Below are 21,337 nucleotides of genomic sequence, written 5' to 3'. Positions count from 1 at the left end.
CTTCGCTGAAACTTGACGTTCAAGCAGTTGTTTGCCGACTTGTGTTGAGTCTAGTTGAGGTCTTGACATTTTTACGTAAATCGCGTGTGCTAAAAGACTTATTTTGCGGTTAACCGCGTGCTATTTTTGTTGTTTTTTTCTTTTTTTCAAAAAATTTATTTGCTCATTTTTCAAGAGTGACAAGTGTAGTTAAAAAAAAAAAATATAACTTGTGCAAAAAGGAGTAACAAAAAAATTAGGTAAAATGCCTGTTTTTCACACCAAGACTATTGAAAGCATCCTCGAGCCTGTAGCACAGCAGGTAATTGTTTAAAACTCTTTTTATCATCAAATTGTCATTTTTCTTATACTGAAAATAATTATTAATAATTACTCCCATTTATTAAATCATCATTTAATTCATATGTTATAATTTTAGGTGCAAAATTTTTTTTTTTAACTCAATTACATCAATGATGTAATCAAAGTTTATCATCAAAAAACAAGTTAATGACTTTGGAGTTAAAAATCGAGCAAGAATATAATTTTCCTTGGTGTTCCTCCCACACATGTTCTGTTAATTTGAAGTAGTTATTTATAGTCAATCCTTGTCAAGTTGATGGTTATAATTGCACATAACTAAAAAGCATTTGCAATAAATACTACTCTAAGAATGACCATTTTCGTAAATGAATACATAACATATTACAAGCGACTTATACTAAAAAAATAATATATACATATATTTAGAAGTGACATCATTCATTGAAACTTGGTTAGGAGGAGAGTAAATGAAAGAAAGAGGGGAAAGAATGAAGGCGTTGGATATCGATATGAAAGATTTCTTACCATTACACGGTCGTTATCTAATTTTAAAAATACCTTGAAACTTCAATGTAATCTGTCAATCAGTCAGTTTAAAATGTAAATAAAAAAACATCAAAGTTTGTCAACCCTTCAAGAGCTTCAAGTTTCCCGCGCACTTGATAAGTTGAAAACCCGGTTTAATTAACATCTTCAGTGATTTTTTTGAACTGCATGAATGAGCAGTCAGACACTTAATAAAATCATCAAGTCTTCGAAGAATTTTGTTATTCATATAATAAGAAGTATCAGAATAATTAAATAACCACTTCCGTGGACCACGCCTGGCTACTGTTGGCTAATAGACGGAAGGTTATGATGAATTCTAAAAATAATAACGGCCCAAATAAAAGTTTACTGGCCATGAGTATAAGTTGAACGGTAGAAACTTTGAAGGTTTCATTACACAATGAAAACATTTGAATAAAAATGTCTTTGTCAGCTTAATAATCCTTATTTGTTTTGTCTACTGAAGACAAATTTATGTTAATCATGTATAAATAGCAAAATTTTCTGTCAATTGTCTACTATGCACTTTATTTCATGCTTATGTACTAAATAAGGAAATCTACTTTTTGCCTCTTGGTTTTTATCATGCCACCAATCATTCAATTTAACTTGCTTAGTTGGTTCTAGAGTTGAATGAATTATTATCTGAAAACAAAGCCAATTAACATTTTGTCGAATTTTTAGTAAATAAATGGAAATTTGCTAATTTAATTAAAAAATGATGTAATATGTTAAATATTCTATTGATGTAAACAATGACAAAAACATTGTTTATATAAATTCAATAATATTTTAAATATATACACTGAGGATTTATACTTTAGCAGAAAATTATGAAAGAGTTTCGTAATTTATGACAGAAATATAGCAGACACTTAATCATTTTAATATATAATTAGAATCCAGATGAGTCAGATATCATTTTATGTTATTTCTTAACACCTAAACGTTTGATTAAATGCTTTTTTATTTAAAACTATTATAATTAAGTTAATTACACTTTCTAGGTTTCGAGGCTTGTCATTCTACATGAAGAAGCTGAAGATGGAAATGCTATGCCAGATTTGGGACGGCCTGTTCAGGCTGTTAGCATGGCAGTCACAAATCTTGTTAAAGTAAGAGTCTTTTGGTCAATTAAAAATTTCAGAAATCGTTAAGTAATTTACTTTAAATACTTCATTGTACTTGGACAATTAAAGAAAATTTGTTATTGATAACAATTAAAAAATAATACAACGTTTTATTCTTTGTGTTTTATGTTATTAAATAGGTCGGAAAAGAAACTATTAATTCCTCAGATGATGTACTTCTTAAACAAGATATGCCAGCCGCCCTCCAACGTGTTGAGGGTGCTTCAAGGCTTCTTGAAGAAGCTTCTGCATTACTCAAGCAAGATCCGTATTCGGGACCTGCCAGGTACTGTTGACCTCTTTTTTTAACTAACTGTTAACTCTGCAATAAGTTTTGAAGCTTTTGTTAAATTGTGGACGCCAATAAAAATGTATCAAACCATGTGCTAGACATTAATTTAATGGAAAGCTTATTAATTATACTTTTAACGCTCAGAAAAGTGTTTATATTTCATGTTACAGAAAAAAGCTCATTGAAGGGTCAAGGGGAATTCTCCAAGGCACTAGTTCATTGCTGCTTTGTTTTGATGAAAGTGAAGTTCGTAAAATCATACGAGAATGTAAACGAGTTTTGGACTACCTAGCTGTTACTGAAGTTATTGAGACTATGGAAGATCTCGTACATTTTTTGAAAAATCTTAGTCCATGTTTGAGTAAAGTTTCAAGGGAAGTTAGTGCTAGAGAAAAAGAACTAACTCATCAAGTACATCGGCAAATTTTAGTTAGATGTTTGGATCAAGTTAAGACTTTGGCTCCGATATTGATTTGTTCCATGAAGATTTTTATTCATATAATATCTCAAGGTGGGAAAGGGGCTGAAGAAGCTGCCGAAAATAGGAATTATCTTTCTGGTCGAATGTCTGATGAGTTGAATGAAATTATTCGGGTTCTTCAACTTACTACTTATGATGAAGAAGAATGGGATGCTGATCAATTAACGGTATTTATTTGTATACTATAATAAAAAATTGAAAATATTATGTAAAGACTTCGACAATATTTAAAAAAAAAAAACACAAGGAAGACAATAAATGAATAATTAATTCCAGGTGCTGAAGAAAGCGCAGAGTGCCATAGAATCCCGTGTAAGAGCGGCTCATGATTGGCTAGATGATGGAAGAGCAATGCGCGGTGGTGTTGGTGAAAAGAGCCTGCGACAGATTATTGAACAGGCAGACAGACTAGCAGAACGCTATCTTTTGCCAGCGCAAGCTGAACCTATGGCAAAATTGGCTTCACAAATAGCTACAATGACGGATGCGCTTTGTGAGCTTCGTCAAGATGGAAAAGGAACATCGCCACAGGCTGAATCACTAGCCCGAGGAATAAAAGAAAAGCTGAATGAGCTTCGTTCTTCAGTTGCCTCAGCAATTGTAGCTGCTGATAAATCTGGGCTTTCACAAACGGCTCATACAGTTGCTGGAAGATTAGAACAAGCTCATAAGTGGTTGCTCAATCCACAACACGATGATAAAGGTTTAGGACAACGTGCCATTGCTATGATTGTTCATGAAGGAAAGAAGGTAATGCTTTTAAATATTATTTTTAAATTGATAATTCATCTTAAATGAACATTGTTTGATTAATTAATGCTGCTATTGGAAAGAATCAACGAAATTTCTTATATGTAAGTTTTTTTTAGTCTAGAACTAGCAAATTTAATTGGTTTGACAAAAATCAATTTTTATAAATAATACCCTTTTTACTCTCTTTCAGAAAAAAATATTAGAGTAAAAAAAATATTGATAAAAACAAGAATTAAATTTTTTGTAGGTTGCCGAGGGTCTTCCAGGAATCCACAAAGCAGAAATATTACAGCTGTGCGATGAAATTGAAAGTTTATCACGCCAGCTATCTGATCTGTGTGCTCATGGTCAAGGGAATACACCACGTGCACAAGAAATAGCTCGTCAACTATCACAAAAGTTATACGAATTGAAGAATAGAATTCAACAAGCCGTTGTATCGCGAGTTGTTGAAGACTTTATTGATATTACAACACCGCTCAAGCAATTTACTGACGCTGTTCTTACTCCTGAAGGTACTCCAGGACGTGAACAGAATTTTAATGACAAAACTCATGCACTTCAAACATTCTCCAATCGTGCAGCGAAAACTGCAAGAATGGTTGCTGCTGGCGGAAGTGGTGGTAATAAAAAACTTGCTGAGGCACTTTTAAATAGTGCTTCTCAAGTAGAATCATTAACACCTCAATTAATTAATGCTGGAAGAATTCGAATGAGTTATCCTGAGAGCAAAGCCGCTGATGAACACTTTGAAAATCTCCGCCAACAATATGCAGAAACGATGCAAAGAGCTAGAATGCTCTGTGATGAAGCTACTGATAGTGCTGACTTTATTAGAACATCTGAAGAGCAAATGCAAAAACATGCTTTCCTCTGCGAAGAAGCTATTGCTAAACAACATCCACAAAAAATGGTTGATAATACAGCTGCTATTGCACGTCTGGCTAATCGCGTTATTTTAGTTGCCAAACAAGAAAGTGACAACAGTGAAGATCTTCCATTTATTCAACGTGTCAATCAAGCTGCTGATGTTCTTCAGCATTGTGTTACTCCTATGGTACAAGATGCTAAGGCTGTTGCCATGAACATTACTGATGGACCTTCTATTTCACGATGGAGAGAAAGTAATCGAGCTGTAAGTATTGACTATAATTTGTTTCATGTTGTCAATAAATTAATTTTTATATTCATTATTATAATATTAAAAATTGTTTAAATATTAATAAAAAAACGTGTTTTATTGCTGTTTTAGCTTCTTAACAGTGTTGGACAAGTCCGTAAAGCTCTTCATCCGGATAAAATAATTTCCCCTGACATTTCCCAACTGCGTATATCTGACGGTGAGTATTTTAATATTTTACATATTCTATCTAATTTAATCCTCCAGTTGTCATATGAAATTACATTGATGCTAAATAGTCGTTGCGTGTACATACACCAATTATTTATCTGTGCTTTCAAGCAAAAAAAATTATTTTCTATAAAAGCGACATAAGTTAGGATTAAATTAAATTTCATTAGTAATTAAGTAACATTTTTTCCCAGAATTCTAAGGTTTTATTATATAAATATAATTATCTTAAAAGATATTGGAGGATTAATAAAATATTTTTTAAATTGTTTTTCATTTATTTATGTGTACTGTGATAATCAAATTCATTGTAAATAATTATAAGTGTAAATATGAACCTTCTCAAATTTATTCCAGAAAATCATGTGCCTCCCCCACGTCATACATATTTCGCAGACAAAGGTATCATAAAATGGCTCGAATTAATATTATGCATGATAATAATTGATTTTTTGTACTCAAAGTTTATACCAGGATAGTTCTTGTTTTTCACAATTAGTAAACTTAGTTGAGTGCTCTAGTTCCACTCGATTTTTTCGATGTTGTTTATAATTTAACGTCCAAATGTCTTATTCGTTGATACATTTTATATTTCATATATGCACAAGTTCAACAAATCATAAATTCATATTCATTCACTATCACAAATTTATATATTCCAACAAAAAAAAACTGATCTGAAAGTTTTTGTCGTTTGATATTATGATTTGACTTTTTAACTGTCACTTATCAGTCGGTGAACCTTTGAGGAATCAGCCGTCACCCAGCAATTTGGGCGCGGTCAGTCCTACTCTTGGTATTGCCAAACCGCAGCATCGTTCCATCAGTCCTTTACCTAAATGGGCACGTGGAGGTACAGGAAAGCAACTTCAACACTACTCTGCTCTTTCACTTTTATTCTTTAGTATACTTTCTTTTTTTAGAATTTTTTATTATTAGCAACAATAAGCTATTTATTTTTTCTACAACTTTTTTGCTTTAAAATTTTTAATAAAAATTACAGTTTTCGTGCTCCTAGAGAAAATAAATACTTTTCTTCTTTTCTAATGACACTTTTTTATCAGGAGATAATGCAGATCTACTATACCAGGAACTTGCCTCCGACAACGACTTTGAGAAATCGGCAAACGCCGGAGGTAATTCATCAATTAGCACACAATACAAACAATCGCATCAAGTCTCGTAATCATTCGAGACATTTTTTGTTGTTATTAATTTTCTTTATCCAACTTTTCGTTAATTTACTACATTTTACGTTATGTTATTTCCTTATTTTGGTGTCTACATTATCAAAATAAACATTTCCCATCAATTTCATGTCATCCATTCATCAATGCATGTTAATTATTCCTCAAAGGCATAATACACACTTCGAATGAATTAATTAATGTATTTGTTAAATAATAATTAATTATTATGGTTGTTCTTATTCCAATGCTGCATGATTACCAGGATACTACGATAATTATTATTACAACGAAGAAGATGATGGTAAGATAATGGATTCAATATCCGCATTTCGGGTTTTTAGCGATGAAATTTTATAGGGCTGCATCTTGATGTCTGTGAATGTGTTTGTGCATGAAAAAGTCGACTACTATGATACAGATTTCTAATTTAACTTTTTTCTTATAGAAATGGCTCCACCGAGACCTCCACTACCTGGTGGAGAAATTCCACCACCAAGACCACCACCGCCTGAAACTGATGATGAAGATGAGATGTTTATGCATGCACCTCAACCTAATCAACCTATTATGGTAATTATACTATTTTATATGTATTTTTCATTTCTTGCTTAATACTTTAAATAATGTAATTCAGCATATAATTTTTTTGTTACACTCAATTTGTTGTAGCTAATTAGATTAAAATCTTTCTTTAAATAAATCCATTACTCATTAATTTGTTTTTGTAGATGGCTGCTCATGGACTCCACCAAGAAGTGCGTCAATGGTCCAGTAAAGACAACGAAATAATAGCCGCAGCTAAGAAAATGGCTATTTTGATGGCTCGTCTTTCTGGTTTAGTAAGAGGAGAAGGTGGCAATAAGAGGGATTTAATTGCCTGTGCAAAAGCTATTGCTGAAGCATCACAAGAAGTTACACGCCTCGCTAAAGAACTTGCTCGGGAATGTACTGACAAACGTATTCGAACGGTAATCTTCTTTTTATGAAATTGAAACTGAGTAATTATAGGTAATTTTGCGGAAAAATGTTTTACAACTTTTTTCTTTCCCCTTTCTCATGTAGAATCTGCTACAAGTTTGTGAGAGAATACCAACGATAGGAACTCAACTGAAAATATTGTCTACCGTAAAAGCAACTATGCTTGGTGCTCAAGGTACGTTTTTACTTTATTTATTTATCTTACATTTAAGTTACAATAAGTTACAAATAAATTATAGTAAGCAATTATTTAAATTAACCATAATATCAGTGAATTAAAAATAACTAGGAATAATTGATTAATTAAATTAATTACTCAAAATAATAGATATTGTATATAAATATTTTATTTGAATTTTTTTTTAACTATGGGTTATTTTAGTTTATCAATAGTGGGGATTTTTTTAATGCTTTAAAGCCATGAAACATAAAAATATCATTAATCATTAATCATTGAATATTAAACATTAAGCTTAAGTGTGAGATTTTTCATTCAACAGAAATAATTGATCAATAAAAATGAATCAATTTAATTTATTCATACCTTAACATTTAACATTTAAGAGTGCAGTATTGAATCATTGATAATCAACAATCATTTTTCTGTGCATAGAAATGCTCCCCACCTGGGAAGAGTTGATGCTTTATGGTAATCAAAGCTGTACATAAATTGCATTTTGCTTTTTCTTTTAATTCTATTCATGTGCACATTTTTTATAATTTCTCATAAGCTGCTCATTTTTTGTGCATGCACCAAATCATTTGAGATTTTTCACACTCAATTTGCATTAAATTTTATTTTGTATTTTCATAATTCAGACTCACATCTTTCATAGAAGCTTTTATTGTATCTTTACATTCCTATAAATAACATCCCTTTATGTCTTATTTAATTTTAATTCTTTATTGAAATCCTGAATTATTGCTACGTTCAATTTTTTCATTTAATACCCACATATTAGTCAAATTATGAATTGGATAATTAATAATACATTAATTATCGAAACAGTAAATAAAGAATTGAATAAAAATAACCATCAGTCGTCACGATGTCTTTGTTATTTTTTCTGAATTACAATTCTTTCATTTCATTTTCCATTTCGTTTTGACTCTTTGTTAAGCATATGCATTCTCACTGCTAAGCTATTCTGGTTATAAGATATAGTTGTTGTACCAAATTAGTGCCAAGTTTCTGAATAAGCTTGGGGGATTTCGTTAGTCTCGAACGACGATTAATATAGTAGCAAGAATCACTGGCTATATTGGCTGCAGAACTTTTTGAAAACAAACAGATTTTCAGTAATAGAAACTTCCGTCTTATTTCTCTTCTTATTATTAGACTAACTTTTATTACTTATTTTGTCTATTATTCGGACTCATTAAACGGCATGTGGTGGCTTCTGCCTGCATCATATGATGATTACAGATGAATTGATTGGCCGCAGTAAGTCCTTCGATTCAATTCTTGACTTCGCATTTTATTCTATATATGTTAATCCAATTTACCTATTTACTAGAGTAGCTTTATATTCTAATTTATTGATAGAAAATGTGCATTTTTTTATACTCAACTAGTTATTTAATTTTTATACTGATTTAATATTTGCACAATTACTTCCTTTTCACGCATGATGAATAATTATTTATTTTATAGTAAATAAAATAATTAATTACTTAATTATCTATCTTTTCTAGATTTATTTTCGAAGATGTTTTAAAAACAGAGTTTACTATAAGGAAATGTATTTAAATTATGTAATTAAAAAGAGAAATCAATTTTTATTATTTAGATTTTATAAGAGTTGATTTCATTATTGTTGGAAACATCTGCCTAAATATTTATAGTTCTTTGCAAAAAACATCTTACGTAGGATTTCTGATTTATGTATTTGTCTTCTTGACAATCATTTATTCATTATCACAAAAACTAATGAAACAATTGATGACGCAGGTACTGAAGAGGATCAAGAAGCAACAGACATGTTGGTTGGTAACGCTCAGAATCTGATGCAAAGTGTTAAAGAAACCGTCAGAGCTGCTGAATGTGCTAGCATTAAAATTCGTACGGCCTCAGGAATGAAATTACGTTGGGTACGTCGCCAGCCTTGGTACCAGTACTAAAGTAATCAAATGTTTTCGAACTGGAAAAAGAAGCCACACAACAATCATCCTGCTCATCGTAAGAGAATGAATTGAGTTCTCACCAGAAGATTTACTGTCAATTGAACTGATTACGTATCGCTTAAATAATTGCTTTGGAGACATTCAATTGAACTAAATTGATGCAGAGATGGAGATTGTTTAAATACCTATATGATGTTCAACTTAGAAAGCTTAACGAATTTTTCAATGCCAGATGCCCACTTTGATAGCCATATATTGGATATTATAGAAAATTAGTAATAGGTTTTATTCAAATTTGCAATGAATTTTAACATGAAAATATTTTTAGGAGATATTTAAAAAAAAATAGGTTTAAATTACTATGAAAGTCTTGAACCAATTGGAAGATTAAAATGACTACGCCTTTTCGGATATCAGGGTTCACTTTCATTATTTATTGATATCATCAAAATCATTTATTTAAATTAATTATATAATTGTAAAATTAACCATCATCTTTAATGTGTTGATTAATAGTTTTTTCGTTGAGTTTGTAATGTAATTGGCAAGATAGTTTTAATATTTATAAAATTATTCTATTAACATATTCTTAGACAAAGTAACAATGACAGCTTTGTTTAATTAATTAGGAATAACTGTTTTATAATAACGTTTAAAAAATTTTAAAAATATTTTTTGATATAACATTATAATTTTAATGAAACCTTAAGATAATTTGATCATTGAAATAGTTCCAAGGTTAGAGCAATATTAGTAATTAAGTCATTAACGATGTAGAACAATTTCACTAGTTTTTTTTTCTTTAGTCACCAGTAGTAATAACGTTTTAACTTTGATTAAATAATGTAAATAACAAAAAAAGAAATTATTAATTACGGGTATGTATAATATAATAAAAAAGTACTGAATAGTATTTTATCACAGAAAAAACCGACAGATTTTTTATTCATAATGATTCGTCCACAAAGTGATTTATAAATGACTGTTATTCTGCGTTCAATGGCACTTTTTATGAATAAATTAAAAATCAGTGAAATTGTTCTATGAAAAAGGAGTTAACTAGTACATATTTAAGTCAATTAGATAAAAGGTTCTTAAGATATTGTACTAAATAGTAGTACATACTGGAAACCTCTTCCTAACTAGACTGGCCTTACTAAATTAATAAAGTAACTAAATCTCTCGAATAGATAGTAAATATTAAATGTGTCAGTTTTAATAATTGTATGTAAAAATTTTTATGAAGCTATTTTTCCATGTGAGAACGCAATATTTGCCTTAACAGTTGAATTATATATTTTTGTATAAAACTCCGTGCAATACTTTAGATTATTATCACATGAGACGATAATTTTATAAACATTTTATTTTAAATTCTTAGATCTTCCAGTGGTGCTAAATGCTAGTGCAATAAAGTAACATGTAATAACGGAATAATTTAAATTGCAATTATGATGATAAAACGAACCTTACTGTATTTCAGGAACTCTCTATTCAAATATAAAACAACTAATTAATTAATGATTCTAAAATAGGTAATCATTCATATCTCTTAAACATATTTGTGGAGGAAAAATAAAATTCAATTCGACTAATGCCAATAAAAATGGCATAATCTTAGAAATGATTTATATTTCTAAAAGGTTTGAAATAACTTTTTTCATTTATTATAGTTACAAATAAATTGTAAGAATAATTGTTTTCAATTGTAAAAATTACTAATTTCAATAAAATAAAAAATACATTTAATGCCAAACTAACGAACGATGATTTTTAATTATTTTTATTCAATGTTTAAATATCATAATATTAGGGCTGGGCTCTAGTCGAAAAGCAGCCCGATTCCCCCTATCTAGCTACATAAGATCGTAGTTTTGAAAAAAATTTTCCTAACATTTTTTTAAGATATGTATGTTTAGCTTAGATTCTAAAGTTTCTAAAACGTCTCTAAATATTGTTTTTGAACCAGCAGTTCTGAAGTTATTGAGGCTCAAAGTCTTACCTGTGACCGGATTTTTCATTTCTAAATATCAAAACTTGGAAAATGAGCCCCTGATTATCAAAAAATGGCAAGTTATCATATTTATGCTTGGATCATAAAATTTTGCATGTGGTTGGAAAGATCTTGATGAGACGATTCCAAAAAGGTAGCTATTGACTTTGGTTGGTTGAAGAAATCACGAGATATTCGTGAAAATCTGTAAAACATAAAAATATGCATAACTCCTATGCTATTAATGCTACGAGGGTGCTTGAGGGCTCATATGAAAGATCAGGACCTGAGTAAAAAATTGGGGTCCCCCTATAGGATAACCCCGTCAAAAATGCCGTATCTCTCATAGTTTTCGAGTTATGAGCGTTTAAAGGTTTTTCTATGTTTCGATGCAGCATAACTTTGTTTTCTGCTTATAACTCACGAACCATTAGACGTACATAGACTATGAGCATATCAATGGATTCGTAAGAGCTAGAGCTTTCCAATGCACTAGTCAAAATTATGATTTGAGCATAATTTATGCTTCTTTAAAATCGCCGAAATACTTTCCCTACAAACGGCGACTATTTGTCTATTTTTGCGATTTTAAGGGTGAAATAAATTTTTTTTAACAAATCTATGGATTTTGGTCGATAGCTCAGATTTCAAGGTTTCTAAAACGTCCCTAAAAAATTTTATTAGACCGTTTGTTTGAGATTTATAAGGGTTCAAAGTCAGGGGGATGATTATTTTCATCTGTATCCAGTTTTACCGGTTTATAGGGGGTGAAATAAGTTTATTTTGTCAGGCTGTGTCTTAATTTTACATTAGTACACATCAAAACGTGGAGAATGAGCCCGATAATCGTCGAAATTGGAGCTTTTTTTATTTTCCGGCGAAAAAAAATTTAACGGGGTTAAAAAATAAAATTTTTTAAATTTTGAAGTTTGACCACTCATTACCTTCCTATTGACGACCAGAAATGTAAAATTAGATCAAACATTCAAGAAATTTATTTCTTAACAATCAAAATAAAATCGAACCGGAAGTTGCTATAAAAAGGAGCATAAATTATGCTCAAATCATAATTTTGACTAGTGCATTGGAAAGCTCTAGCTCTTACGAATCCATTGATATGCTCATAGTCTATGTACGTCTAATGGTTCGTGAGTTATAAGCAGAAAACAAAGTTATGCTGCATCGAAACATAGAAAAACCTTTAAACGCTCATAACTCGAAAACTATGAGAGATACGGCATTTTTGACGGGGTTATCCTATAGGGGGACCCCAATTTTTTACTCAGGTTCAGATCTTTCATATGAGCCCTCAAGCACCCTCGTAGCATTAATAGCATAGGAGTTATGCATATTTTTATGTTTTACAGATTTTCACGAATATCTCGTGATTTCCTCAACCAACCAAAGTCAATAGCTACCTTTTTGGAATCGTCTCATCAAGATCTTTCCAACCACATGCATAATTTTATGATCCAAGCATAAATATGATAACTTGCAATTTTTTGATAATCAGGGGCTCATTTTCCAAGTTTTGATATTTAGAAATGAAAAATCCGGTCACAGGTAAGACTTTGAGCACCTATAAATCTCAAACAAACGGTCTAATAAAATTTTTTAGGGACGTTTTAGAAACCTTGAAATCTGAGCTATCGACCAAAATCCATAGATTTGTTAAAAAAAATTTATTTCACCCTTAAAATCGCAAAAATAGACAAATAGTCGCCGTTTGTAGGGAAAGTATTTCGGCGATTTTAAAGAAGCATAAATTATGCTCAAATCATAATTTTGACTAGTGCATTGGAAAGCTCTATCTCTTACGAATCCATTGATATGCTCATAGTCTATGTACGTCTAATGGTTCGTGAGTTATAAGCAGAAAACAAAGTTATGCTGCATCGAAACATAGAAAAACCTTTAAACGCTCATAACTCGAAAACTATGAGAGATACGGCATTTTTGACGGGGTTATCCTATAGGGGGACCCCAATTTTTTACTCAGGTTCAGATCTTTCATATGAGCCCTCAAGCACCCTCGTAGCATTAATAGCATAGGAGTTATGCATATTTTTATGTTTTACAGATTTTCACGAATATCTCGTGATTTCTTCCACCAACCAAAGTCAATAGCTACCTTTTTGGAATCGTCTCATCAAGATCTTTCCAACCACATGCATAATTTTATGATCCAAGCATAAATATGATAACTTGCCATTTTTTGATAATCAGGGGCTCATTTTCCAAGTTTTGATATTTAGAAATGAAAAATCCGGTCACAGGCAAGACTTTGAGCCTCAATAACTTCAGAACTGCTGGTCCAAAAACAATATTTAGAGACGTTTTGAAAAAATTTACGGTGGATGACATTGCATGATAAGCTAGAAAACCTTATATTTTATAGTTATACCGTCGGGTCTGTTTTATCAATAAACGTTTTCACTTTACATCTTATTTTCATTTGTAGATATAAGAGGAGTTTTAATAATCCTAAAGTAATAAATTCAATTTGTTTTCAAAAGATTATCAAACACTGTTTATGAAGGAAGTATCAACTTTTTCAAGTGATATGGAATATATTGATCATGTTTATGAAACGAATTTCAATTTACTCAAGAGCTCAGTAAACTAAAATTTAATTGTTGAGTTGAAAACTATTTCGAATTGAAAGTCATGTAAAGTGTACTTCGGAAGCACTTCCTGATGAAGATATTGAATGTTATGGTTGAAAATGATAAAGATTAATCATCTGTCTGATCATTAATTATTGTAATCCATCAAAAAAAGAATGAAACAAGGTATTCAAAGCGAATATTTATAAAATCCTAGCACTGGAATTTTATATAATCGTCTAATAATTAACAGCAAGCATAAGAAGGTTCCTCAAACTCCCATTATTCTTCTTCAGGTCTTTAAATAAATTTATGAGAAATTCAGATAGTTATTTGAAATCCAATAAGTCCATTTATATTCCTCAAAATTAATCATAAATTTATAATTCAACATTCAAGAATTTATTATTATTTAAACTCATCGTCATAGTAACTCATGTTATAGATATTTACTGATGAAAATGAGGTGACTGAGACAATTAAAGCTTTGCTTCTTGCTTTAAAAACTCTATGACTTTTTTTTGTAACATAAAAATTTTGAAATATTATTTCGTCTTATGTTAGGATTATTTTCTAGATTCCTCTGACATAGAACAAAATACGGGAAACGAATTTTACAGGTAAACTGTAAGGTTTATCAACTTCCTTGTACAAATGTGAATTCCGAATGAAGGAAGAAGAACGGAGGAAGAAGAGCGAAAAGTGGGACTTGATAACGGGCATTAAGAATTTTATCTTTGAAATATTCTAATCATACACTATATACTGACGGAACCCTTACCTTAGATAACTGTGTAATGTAGTAATGATGCAGTTCATGCTACTGATTACAATATTCAAATTTCTTCAAATTTCCATGCAAGAGTGTGACCTACTTGTTTTTAAAAAATGACCTTTGGCTATTTTCGACCACTTCAAGCCAATCTTTTTACTCAAGAAGCTTGCTTCCAATATTATTTATCTAACCTAACTATTGACTAAGATGCAAATTTGTTCATTATGTATCGGTCCATTAAGTCACAACAGCTATATTTAACTGTTGAAAATTGCTACAAAGCTTGCTATGGCACTTCAGTTAATATCATGATGGCGAAATTGCTTAATACAGCAGCATATGAGTATCCCTGCGATGAGAATCGAGCCATTATCGTTGGACACCTAACTAGCAATTAACTGAGATATAATCATGATCAGCTGAACTTTGAAATTTATTGTTGACTTATATGTTATAGCTATTCACTTTAATTTAGTCTATTTTTTCAAGTTCTAAAAGTTTCAAAAACACTTGTAACTTGAAGTTTATAGGAAATAAAATTATTTTTAATCAATCCAATTAGAAATGTTGAACCATTAATGAAATGCGTTTTATATTTTTCCAAATTTAATTTCATCAATTTTATGAAATGGGTTAGATTTATTTATTTTATACTGATGGAATTATATTTACAATTTTGTTACTTTTTCATTGTTAAGTTATATTCTTGTTGAATAAATATAAATAAAATTTTGTTCTCTAAATGAAAATAGAATTACATCATATGGTAGTATCACAGAGAAGGCTCTAAAAAATGCAATACTGTTCGATTGATAAACATAAAATTTATTTGAAAGCTAAGCTATTTGAATTACTCCAATTCACCATTATTTGCAGATAATTTCAAACAATTTTTTTCACAATAAAGTTATTCTTCCTTTCTAGAACGTTATACAGCTGATGGCTTTGTAAAAATAAAATAAACGTATCAACATGAAACTTCTGTAGAAACGTAATTGAATCTTCAGCTTTTTTGGCTATACACTTTTTATCAACTGTTTATCTTTTAATTTTATTGATTTGATGTTCTATAATGAATAATACAAATAGAGCTTTTGAATCTCTGTGGAACAAAAACCATGTATAGCACTTGGAATTGAATTTTCGTATGTCAAAGGCATAGAATAGCAAGTATAAAACAGCTTCAGTGGATGTTATTGAAATAAAAAGTATACCTTTTAAAATAATTGATTACCATTTATTTTTAAATTTATTTGTTTATTTAATTACAATAAAGTTAATCCGATATTAAACAATTATTCTTATAAAACAAATATTACATTAATGAACTTTATTAATACATATATATTTAACTTAATGATAGAATAATTTAATTATTTATACTCTCATGTAGTACAGAAGTGTTTTTTCAATTTATTTTTTATTATATTGACTAATTTTTTAATTCTTATTATCCAGGAATCGTCAGAAATGAAAAAGTTGTTAAGCTACTGATGATGTGATGGTAAACTTTAGTTTTGGCAAACATAGTGTAATACTTGATTTGATACTTCTCATTAGCAAGTAAAAAAATTCTTAAAACAATAATTCACAAAAAATAAAAAAAAAAGTGTCTGTATGTTCTTATGACCATGGATTAATTAAAGAGACTACTCCACAGTACTCCAACATGATAATTTATCATTTATTTCGATGGAAACTTTAATGTAAAGTACTTTTTTTTAAAGAAGTAAGAAAAACATGTCGAGAACTTCATCTTAATTTCATTTAAAAGGAGAAGTGTTGTTGGCAATAATAACAAGCCACTGACTGACGGCCAGGGTTTTTTTGACAGATATGATTTCTGTGAGTAAGGCGATTAAAGTTTTTTAACATACAGCCTTTGTGAAACAGACGGTCAGAAAGCTTTTTGGTCATTTATACCTTCTCCAAGACGAGCGGTCGATGTCTATGAATATTATTGAATTTTTTGTCTTGTTGTTCATAACATCAAATGATTTTAATTAAAATTTATTAACTATTCTAGTGATAAAATTTATGTGTCTTGTTTTGTGGAATACTACGGTTTATTATACGACTTCATAACCAATAAAAAATATTTTAATATCTCCTTGTAATGAGAAGTAACAGAAAAAAGTATTCACGTACTAAAGCAATTGCTCTTTTTAATATTGTAGTTTTTTTTAGATTTTCATTTTCATTTAGTCATAAAAAAAGAGAAAAACTCATCACATCATTATAACAAGCTGAATAATGCTAAGACTCCGGTAACAGTGAAAAACAGTATACCGTTGTTGCTTGAAAGAATAGAAGTTGGACTGTAAAACGAGCAATATAACATGCATATGACCTTATTTTTATGTTCAACGTTGAAAAATAGGCTTTTTCCTTTGCGTCACCTTATAACCGACATTCTGCAGCTCAATTCCATCTTCTCAACAGCATGTGTATTTGTTTACTGGCATTAAAACCTGAATAAAAAATAGGTACGTTATGAAAGGTAGTTTGAAATTAAATATTAAGAGAGTGTTCATGTGCTATGGGATAAAAAAGGAGTTCTTAAATATCTATTTCTACAATTTTAAAAGTTGATCCTCATATCTAATTTTATTATAATTATTACAAATACATAATTTTAGTTTAACTATTAACAATAAAAACTTTGAAAAAAATCTTTGAGGTTTAATGTAAATAAAGGTATTTTCATAAGGGCTTTATGCGGTTGAATAATTTCCAAAGAAAATAATGAAACTATGTATAAACACATTATTCCATTTTAAACTAAGTGTTCATTATTTTCAGTGTAATTATATAACAAGAATAAGTAGTTAATATGCGAAGCAATTCAATTTCCTATTTACAATCAAGACTATTGCCAGTGAAACACCAATTTTACCAGCACATAAACTAATCCGATTATGAAATTCAGATAATTACCTTTAGAAATTTCATGTTAGTCTGTTGGTGCGTGATTTGTTTCATGGATATGCGATGTTGATTCAATCACTTCATCACTTTATTAGTACTATCGCTACTTGAATGATACATGAACTTAATTCAGTAATACAGAATTTATAAAATCAATTGTATCTATTGTAACTCCCAAATTATTACTAATTGGAAAAGTAAGCCTTCCATATATGTATATAAGGTTTGCGTTTCAGGATCAGCTTTAATATTAATACATAGTTAAATCATCTTCTTGTTTATTCTTAACTCAATCTAATGATTTCAATTGAATTCATCTATCTGATAAATCTGTATTTAACAGAATTGAAACACTGATAATATATTATCATCATCATCATGAGATTTGATGAGTTCAATTGATAACAATTTAATCAGTAAATCATCGTTATCATCAGTACTTATTTCATTGTGAATCATTTTTTATTGACATTATCAAAGTCCACCAAGTGACCACAAGTAGTACATCGACTTCATGTATTAAATTATCTTCAAGATTAAGGCACGTTCTCGATCCAATAATACTGGAACAGATGTCAAGAACTTTGGAGAAAACTATAAATCAATGAGTCTGGAACTTCGACGTTATTCTTACATTGAATTGTATTCAATTGATTTACTTGATTATTTCTGGAACAAATAAAATTACCATTAATTAAATAAATCCTTTGTTTTTTAAAATAATCTACTGAATATTTTCCATTAAAGGATTTTATACTTACTCGTAAAGCAGGATGATAACGATCAATAGGATAGTGATAAATAAAAGTAGATGTATTTTGAATTCTGGTAACGATGAGGAAATCCAAGCGAAAGGTTGAATGTCTAGGTAGTTTTGACATCTGCAAAATGCTGCTTTGGGTTTTTCCTTAATTCAACTCATAAATTCAGTATCTGGAGTGACATTTCCACGAGTATTTGAAGATCAGTCGATCTCTAGAATTTCCTATAAAGAAAATGGAAAATATATTATAAAAAGTAGATCGAAAAGTGGAAAAATATTATAAACGACAGCTGTGGATTTTTTTTTACTTCAAGTTTTATATTATTTGTCATAGTAATGATACATTACACCAGTATCTTTTATGCACACATGAATAAATTTTATCTTGGCAATATTTCAATCAAATAAAAAGTCGGTTTACAAAAAATATAAACAAAAAAAGTAAATTTTAAGCTTCTTAATGAATTCGTTTATAGCACGGAATACTGTAATTTGTCAATTATATTATGTTAATCGTACAAAAGTGTAAAAAGCTTCTACAAGTGAATGATATCTTACATTATTTAACATTAATTACAATAAGATTATGAAAATAAGAAAATAAAAACAAAGCCAAGTGTTGAATAAAACATTTTCATCAGACAGACAAGTAAAGATATGAGACACCGTGAAAAATGTTTCTTGAAACTTTGTAAGAATGAAAAGTAGACTCTTGTATTAGTCTAATATATGAAGCAAGTAGCTTTTGATTTGAAATGTAAACATGATTTAATGCTTTGGAGAAATATTGATAAATAGAACAGAACAAGTTTGAGTCTTGTAGCTGTAGAGGTAAATAAGAGAGATGGAAAAAGTGTGAATAGACTATCCACAACTTGAGATCTGTCTTATTTCCGTTTACTAAGAGTCAAGTCAACGTGATGTGCAGTTAATAGGAAAAGAAGATGATCAGAAGGTGATCAAAAATAGTAATTAGGTGTTAACCAACGAAGCTTATAATGGATGTTCTTTAATCAACTCTATCAAGGTTCATTTAAATTCTGAAGTTAACAATATTATTTAGTAATTTTATCTTGCAGTGTATTACATTTTTATCAATAATTCAAGCATTGATGTTATATTCAATCCTTTTCAGCTTAGATTCAAAATAATTTATTTCAAAGGATTAATCTTAATTACTTGTTTTTGCATCAAAATCTACAGATGTTGGAATATTCATTTTTATTAATAAACCAGTTTTGGTGAGCTGAATCTAGCTTTATTAATTATTGAACATTCATACTAGATGATGAATTAATTCATCTTGAATTACAAAGATTATTTAACTACAGTAAATAAATTTCTTGATGGATTTAAAAAATGTATTTATTTAAAAAGTTGATTCATTTTCATGTTGCTGCTGCTTAAAAGAAGAACTTTTAGTGGATAAAAAAAAAATAGAGAAAATAGGAAAAAAGGTTTCTAACTACAACCATAATTCATCTCAATTATTTGAAGAACTATATCCCGTTTTTTTTTGTGAAACTGTAGGATCTATACCATCTATAACTACTTTCTTCTCTCGTAGATTCTTATCGAAACTTGTGAAACAATGTAGTATACCAGCTGAGTTATACATCACTTTCTTCAACCGCACTTTTCTCTGTCGAATCGAGTTTTGTTGGCGTTATCGAGTTTTCGGACGATGTATCGAAAAACCGATCGATGTAAAAGTTAAGTATAAGGCAGAAGCTTAACTCAGCCAGTAACAGAAACCATTTATTCAAGTGTATCTTTTCTTTTCATTCATTTTGCTGTGATGTTAGTGGATCTGATAGATCTACTCTGTTATGGACTCTTGACATAAGCTTTTTGTGTGCTTCAATACAAGTAATAGAAACCAAAATGGTGCATTGAAATGGTTGATGTCATCAAGAAAATCCAGTCTAGAGAATTGGTGTTACCAAAATAAACCATTTAGCTGGCTTATGGGAGATATTGAATTATACAAATGAGTCAAGTGGGGATTAGGTAATGGACATAAGTTTGAGACATCTGGGGAACAGCTTAGGATCTTGCACAAGGCTCATTTCTAGTACTAAATGCAGACGGGCTTTGCCATCAATCTTGAAGCAATTCATGCACATGTATATGTGTGTATAATAGCTTACCCGTTGCTACTGACCATGACCCAAGACCCTGGTGGACGTTTTATCCATCATCTGATATCGTCCTTGATTCTCTATCACTGCTATTGATGCATCTCCAAGGAACGTCCCCCTCTGATCAATGTTAAATCCCTTAGATCACCTTAGACTTGCCCATTTTATCGTTGAATCATTGAAACTGCTTCTTTTATTACCTCTCAATAGTATAATGATTATCCTATCAATCCACTGGGACTTCCGTAAACCTGCCGATAGAGAACAAACTTTATATATGGTTAGACATCAACTAAAATACTATGAAATTTTGTTCTAAGAAAAATAGGGTCAATTTTAAAATGAAGTTTTTATTATAAATTGAACAGTGAATATTGATTGTAGAAAATATTAAAAATAATCAATCCACAAAAAATTTTACCAAGTTGAAGATGAATCATTTTTAATAACTTTTAGTAAAAAAAAAAACAGTGAATGCTTTAAAAAAAGAGTAAATAATGCTATTAATTTTTCGAAAATATTATCAAGTATATCCATTTCAAGACAATGAACATATTAAACCAAAAAATATTTAAACTTTGCTGCGGTTTTAAATAAAAAATTTCTTAAAAATAAAACTTGAAGTTGTAATAAACTGGAACACGTAAAGTAAAACGAATCTACATAGATGAAAAAACGGAGAAAAAGTGACAAAACTTGTTCGAAACATGGCAAATCTTGCACAAAACTAACAAGCTAAAATTTAACGTGATTGCAAGAAAATGGCCATTGGGTTGAACATCAAGTGACAAACGGCCCTTTAACCGCGACGGCTTAAAAAGTCGGTCGTTGGAGTTGTGGTGGACGTTCAACTTTTTTCCTATCGTTTTCTTTTCTCACTTATACAGTTTTCCGCCTTTCTCATCATAAGTGGGCTCAGCTCATAGTTGGCCAACAGCCAACATGTCTTAGATAGCGACTAATATATAAAAAGAACGCGC

The 21,337-nt window shown here is 30.0% G+C and overlaps 1 protein-coding gene and 1 long non-coding RNA gene across 9 annotated transcripts in view; one reads left to right on the top strand and one right to left on the bottom strand.

Moving 5' to 3' along the window:
- Positions 1-19: 19 nt before the first annotated feature.
- On the top strand, positions 20-10,883 carry Vinc (vinculin). 8 transcript variants are annotated; one of them, XM_035087069.1, is made up of 15 exons: positions 21-301; positions 1,860-1,967; positions 2,123-2,268; positions 2,424-2,922; positions 3,032-3,505; positions 3,756-4,643; positions 4,761-4,848; positions 5,217-5,261; positions 5,593-5,712; positions 5,924-5,995; positions 6,495-6,619; positions 6,778-7,017; positions 7,112-7,202; positions 8,454-8,471; positions 8,979-10,883. In XM_035087069.1, exons 1-15 carry the CDS (start codon positions 245-247, stop codon positions 9,146-9,148), a joined length of 3,141 nt encoding a protein of 1,046 aa, XP_034942960.1. In that variant the 5' UTR covers positions 21-244; the 3' UTR covers positions 9,149-10,883. The 8 variants fall into 8 exon arrangements, with proteins under 8 accessions (XP_034942968.1, XP_034942960.1, XP_034942962.1 ...); XM_035087071.1 differs by having other exon boundaries at positions 2,445-2,922; positions 8,979-10,882; XM_035087070.1 differs by lacking the exon at positions 8,454-8,471 and having other exon boundaries at positions 8,979-10,881.
- Positions 10,884-16,072: 5,189 nt separating this feature from the next.
- The window catches only part of LOC118069258 (uncharacterized), a 79,792-nt gene continuing 74,527 nt past the window's right edge, over positions 16,073-21,337 (bottom strand). The window contains exons 4-7 of the long non-coding RNA XR_004690598.1: positions 20,367-20,608; positions 18,215-18,438; positions 17,463-18,122; positions 16,073-16,996 (exon numbers count right to left, since the gene is read on the bottom strand). This is a non-coding gene — a long non-coding RNA (uncharacterized lncRNA). The remainder of the gene's footprint in view (positions 16,997-17,462; positions 18,123-18,214; positions 18,439-20,366; positions 20,609-21,337) is intronic.

Source organism: Chelonus insularis, unplaced genomic scaffold (assembly GCF_013357705.1).
Source record: "Chelonus insularis isolate UGA/USDA-ARS -01 unplaced genomic scaffold, ASM1335770v1 contig_406_pilon, whole genome shotgun sequence".
NCBI lineage: Eukaryota > Metazoa > Arthropoda > Insecta > Hymenoptera > Braconidae > Chelonus > Chelonus insularis.
This window is presented reverse-complemented; position numbering and strand designations above follow the sequence as displayed.

Bases quoted from the DNA above. Each gene is read 5' to 3' on its own strand.
- Vinc (XM_035087069.1), top strand. From the start codon at position 245: ATGCCTGTTTTTCACACCAAGACTATTGAAAGCATCCTCGAGCCTGTA. The intron at 302-1,859 runs GTAATTGTTTAA...TACACTTTCTAG, and splicing joins TCGAGCCTGTAGCACAGCAG to GTTTCGAGGCTTGTCATTCT. The intron at 4,849-5,216 runs GTGAGTATTTTA...AATTTATTCCAG, and splicing joins CCAACTGCGTATATCTGACG to AAAATCATGTGCCTCCCCCA.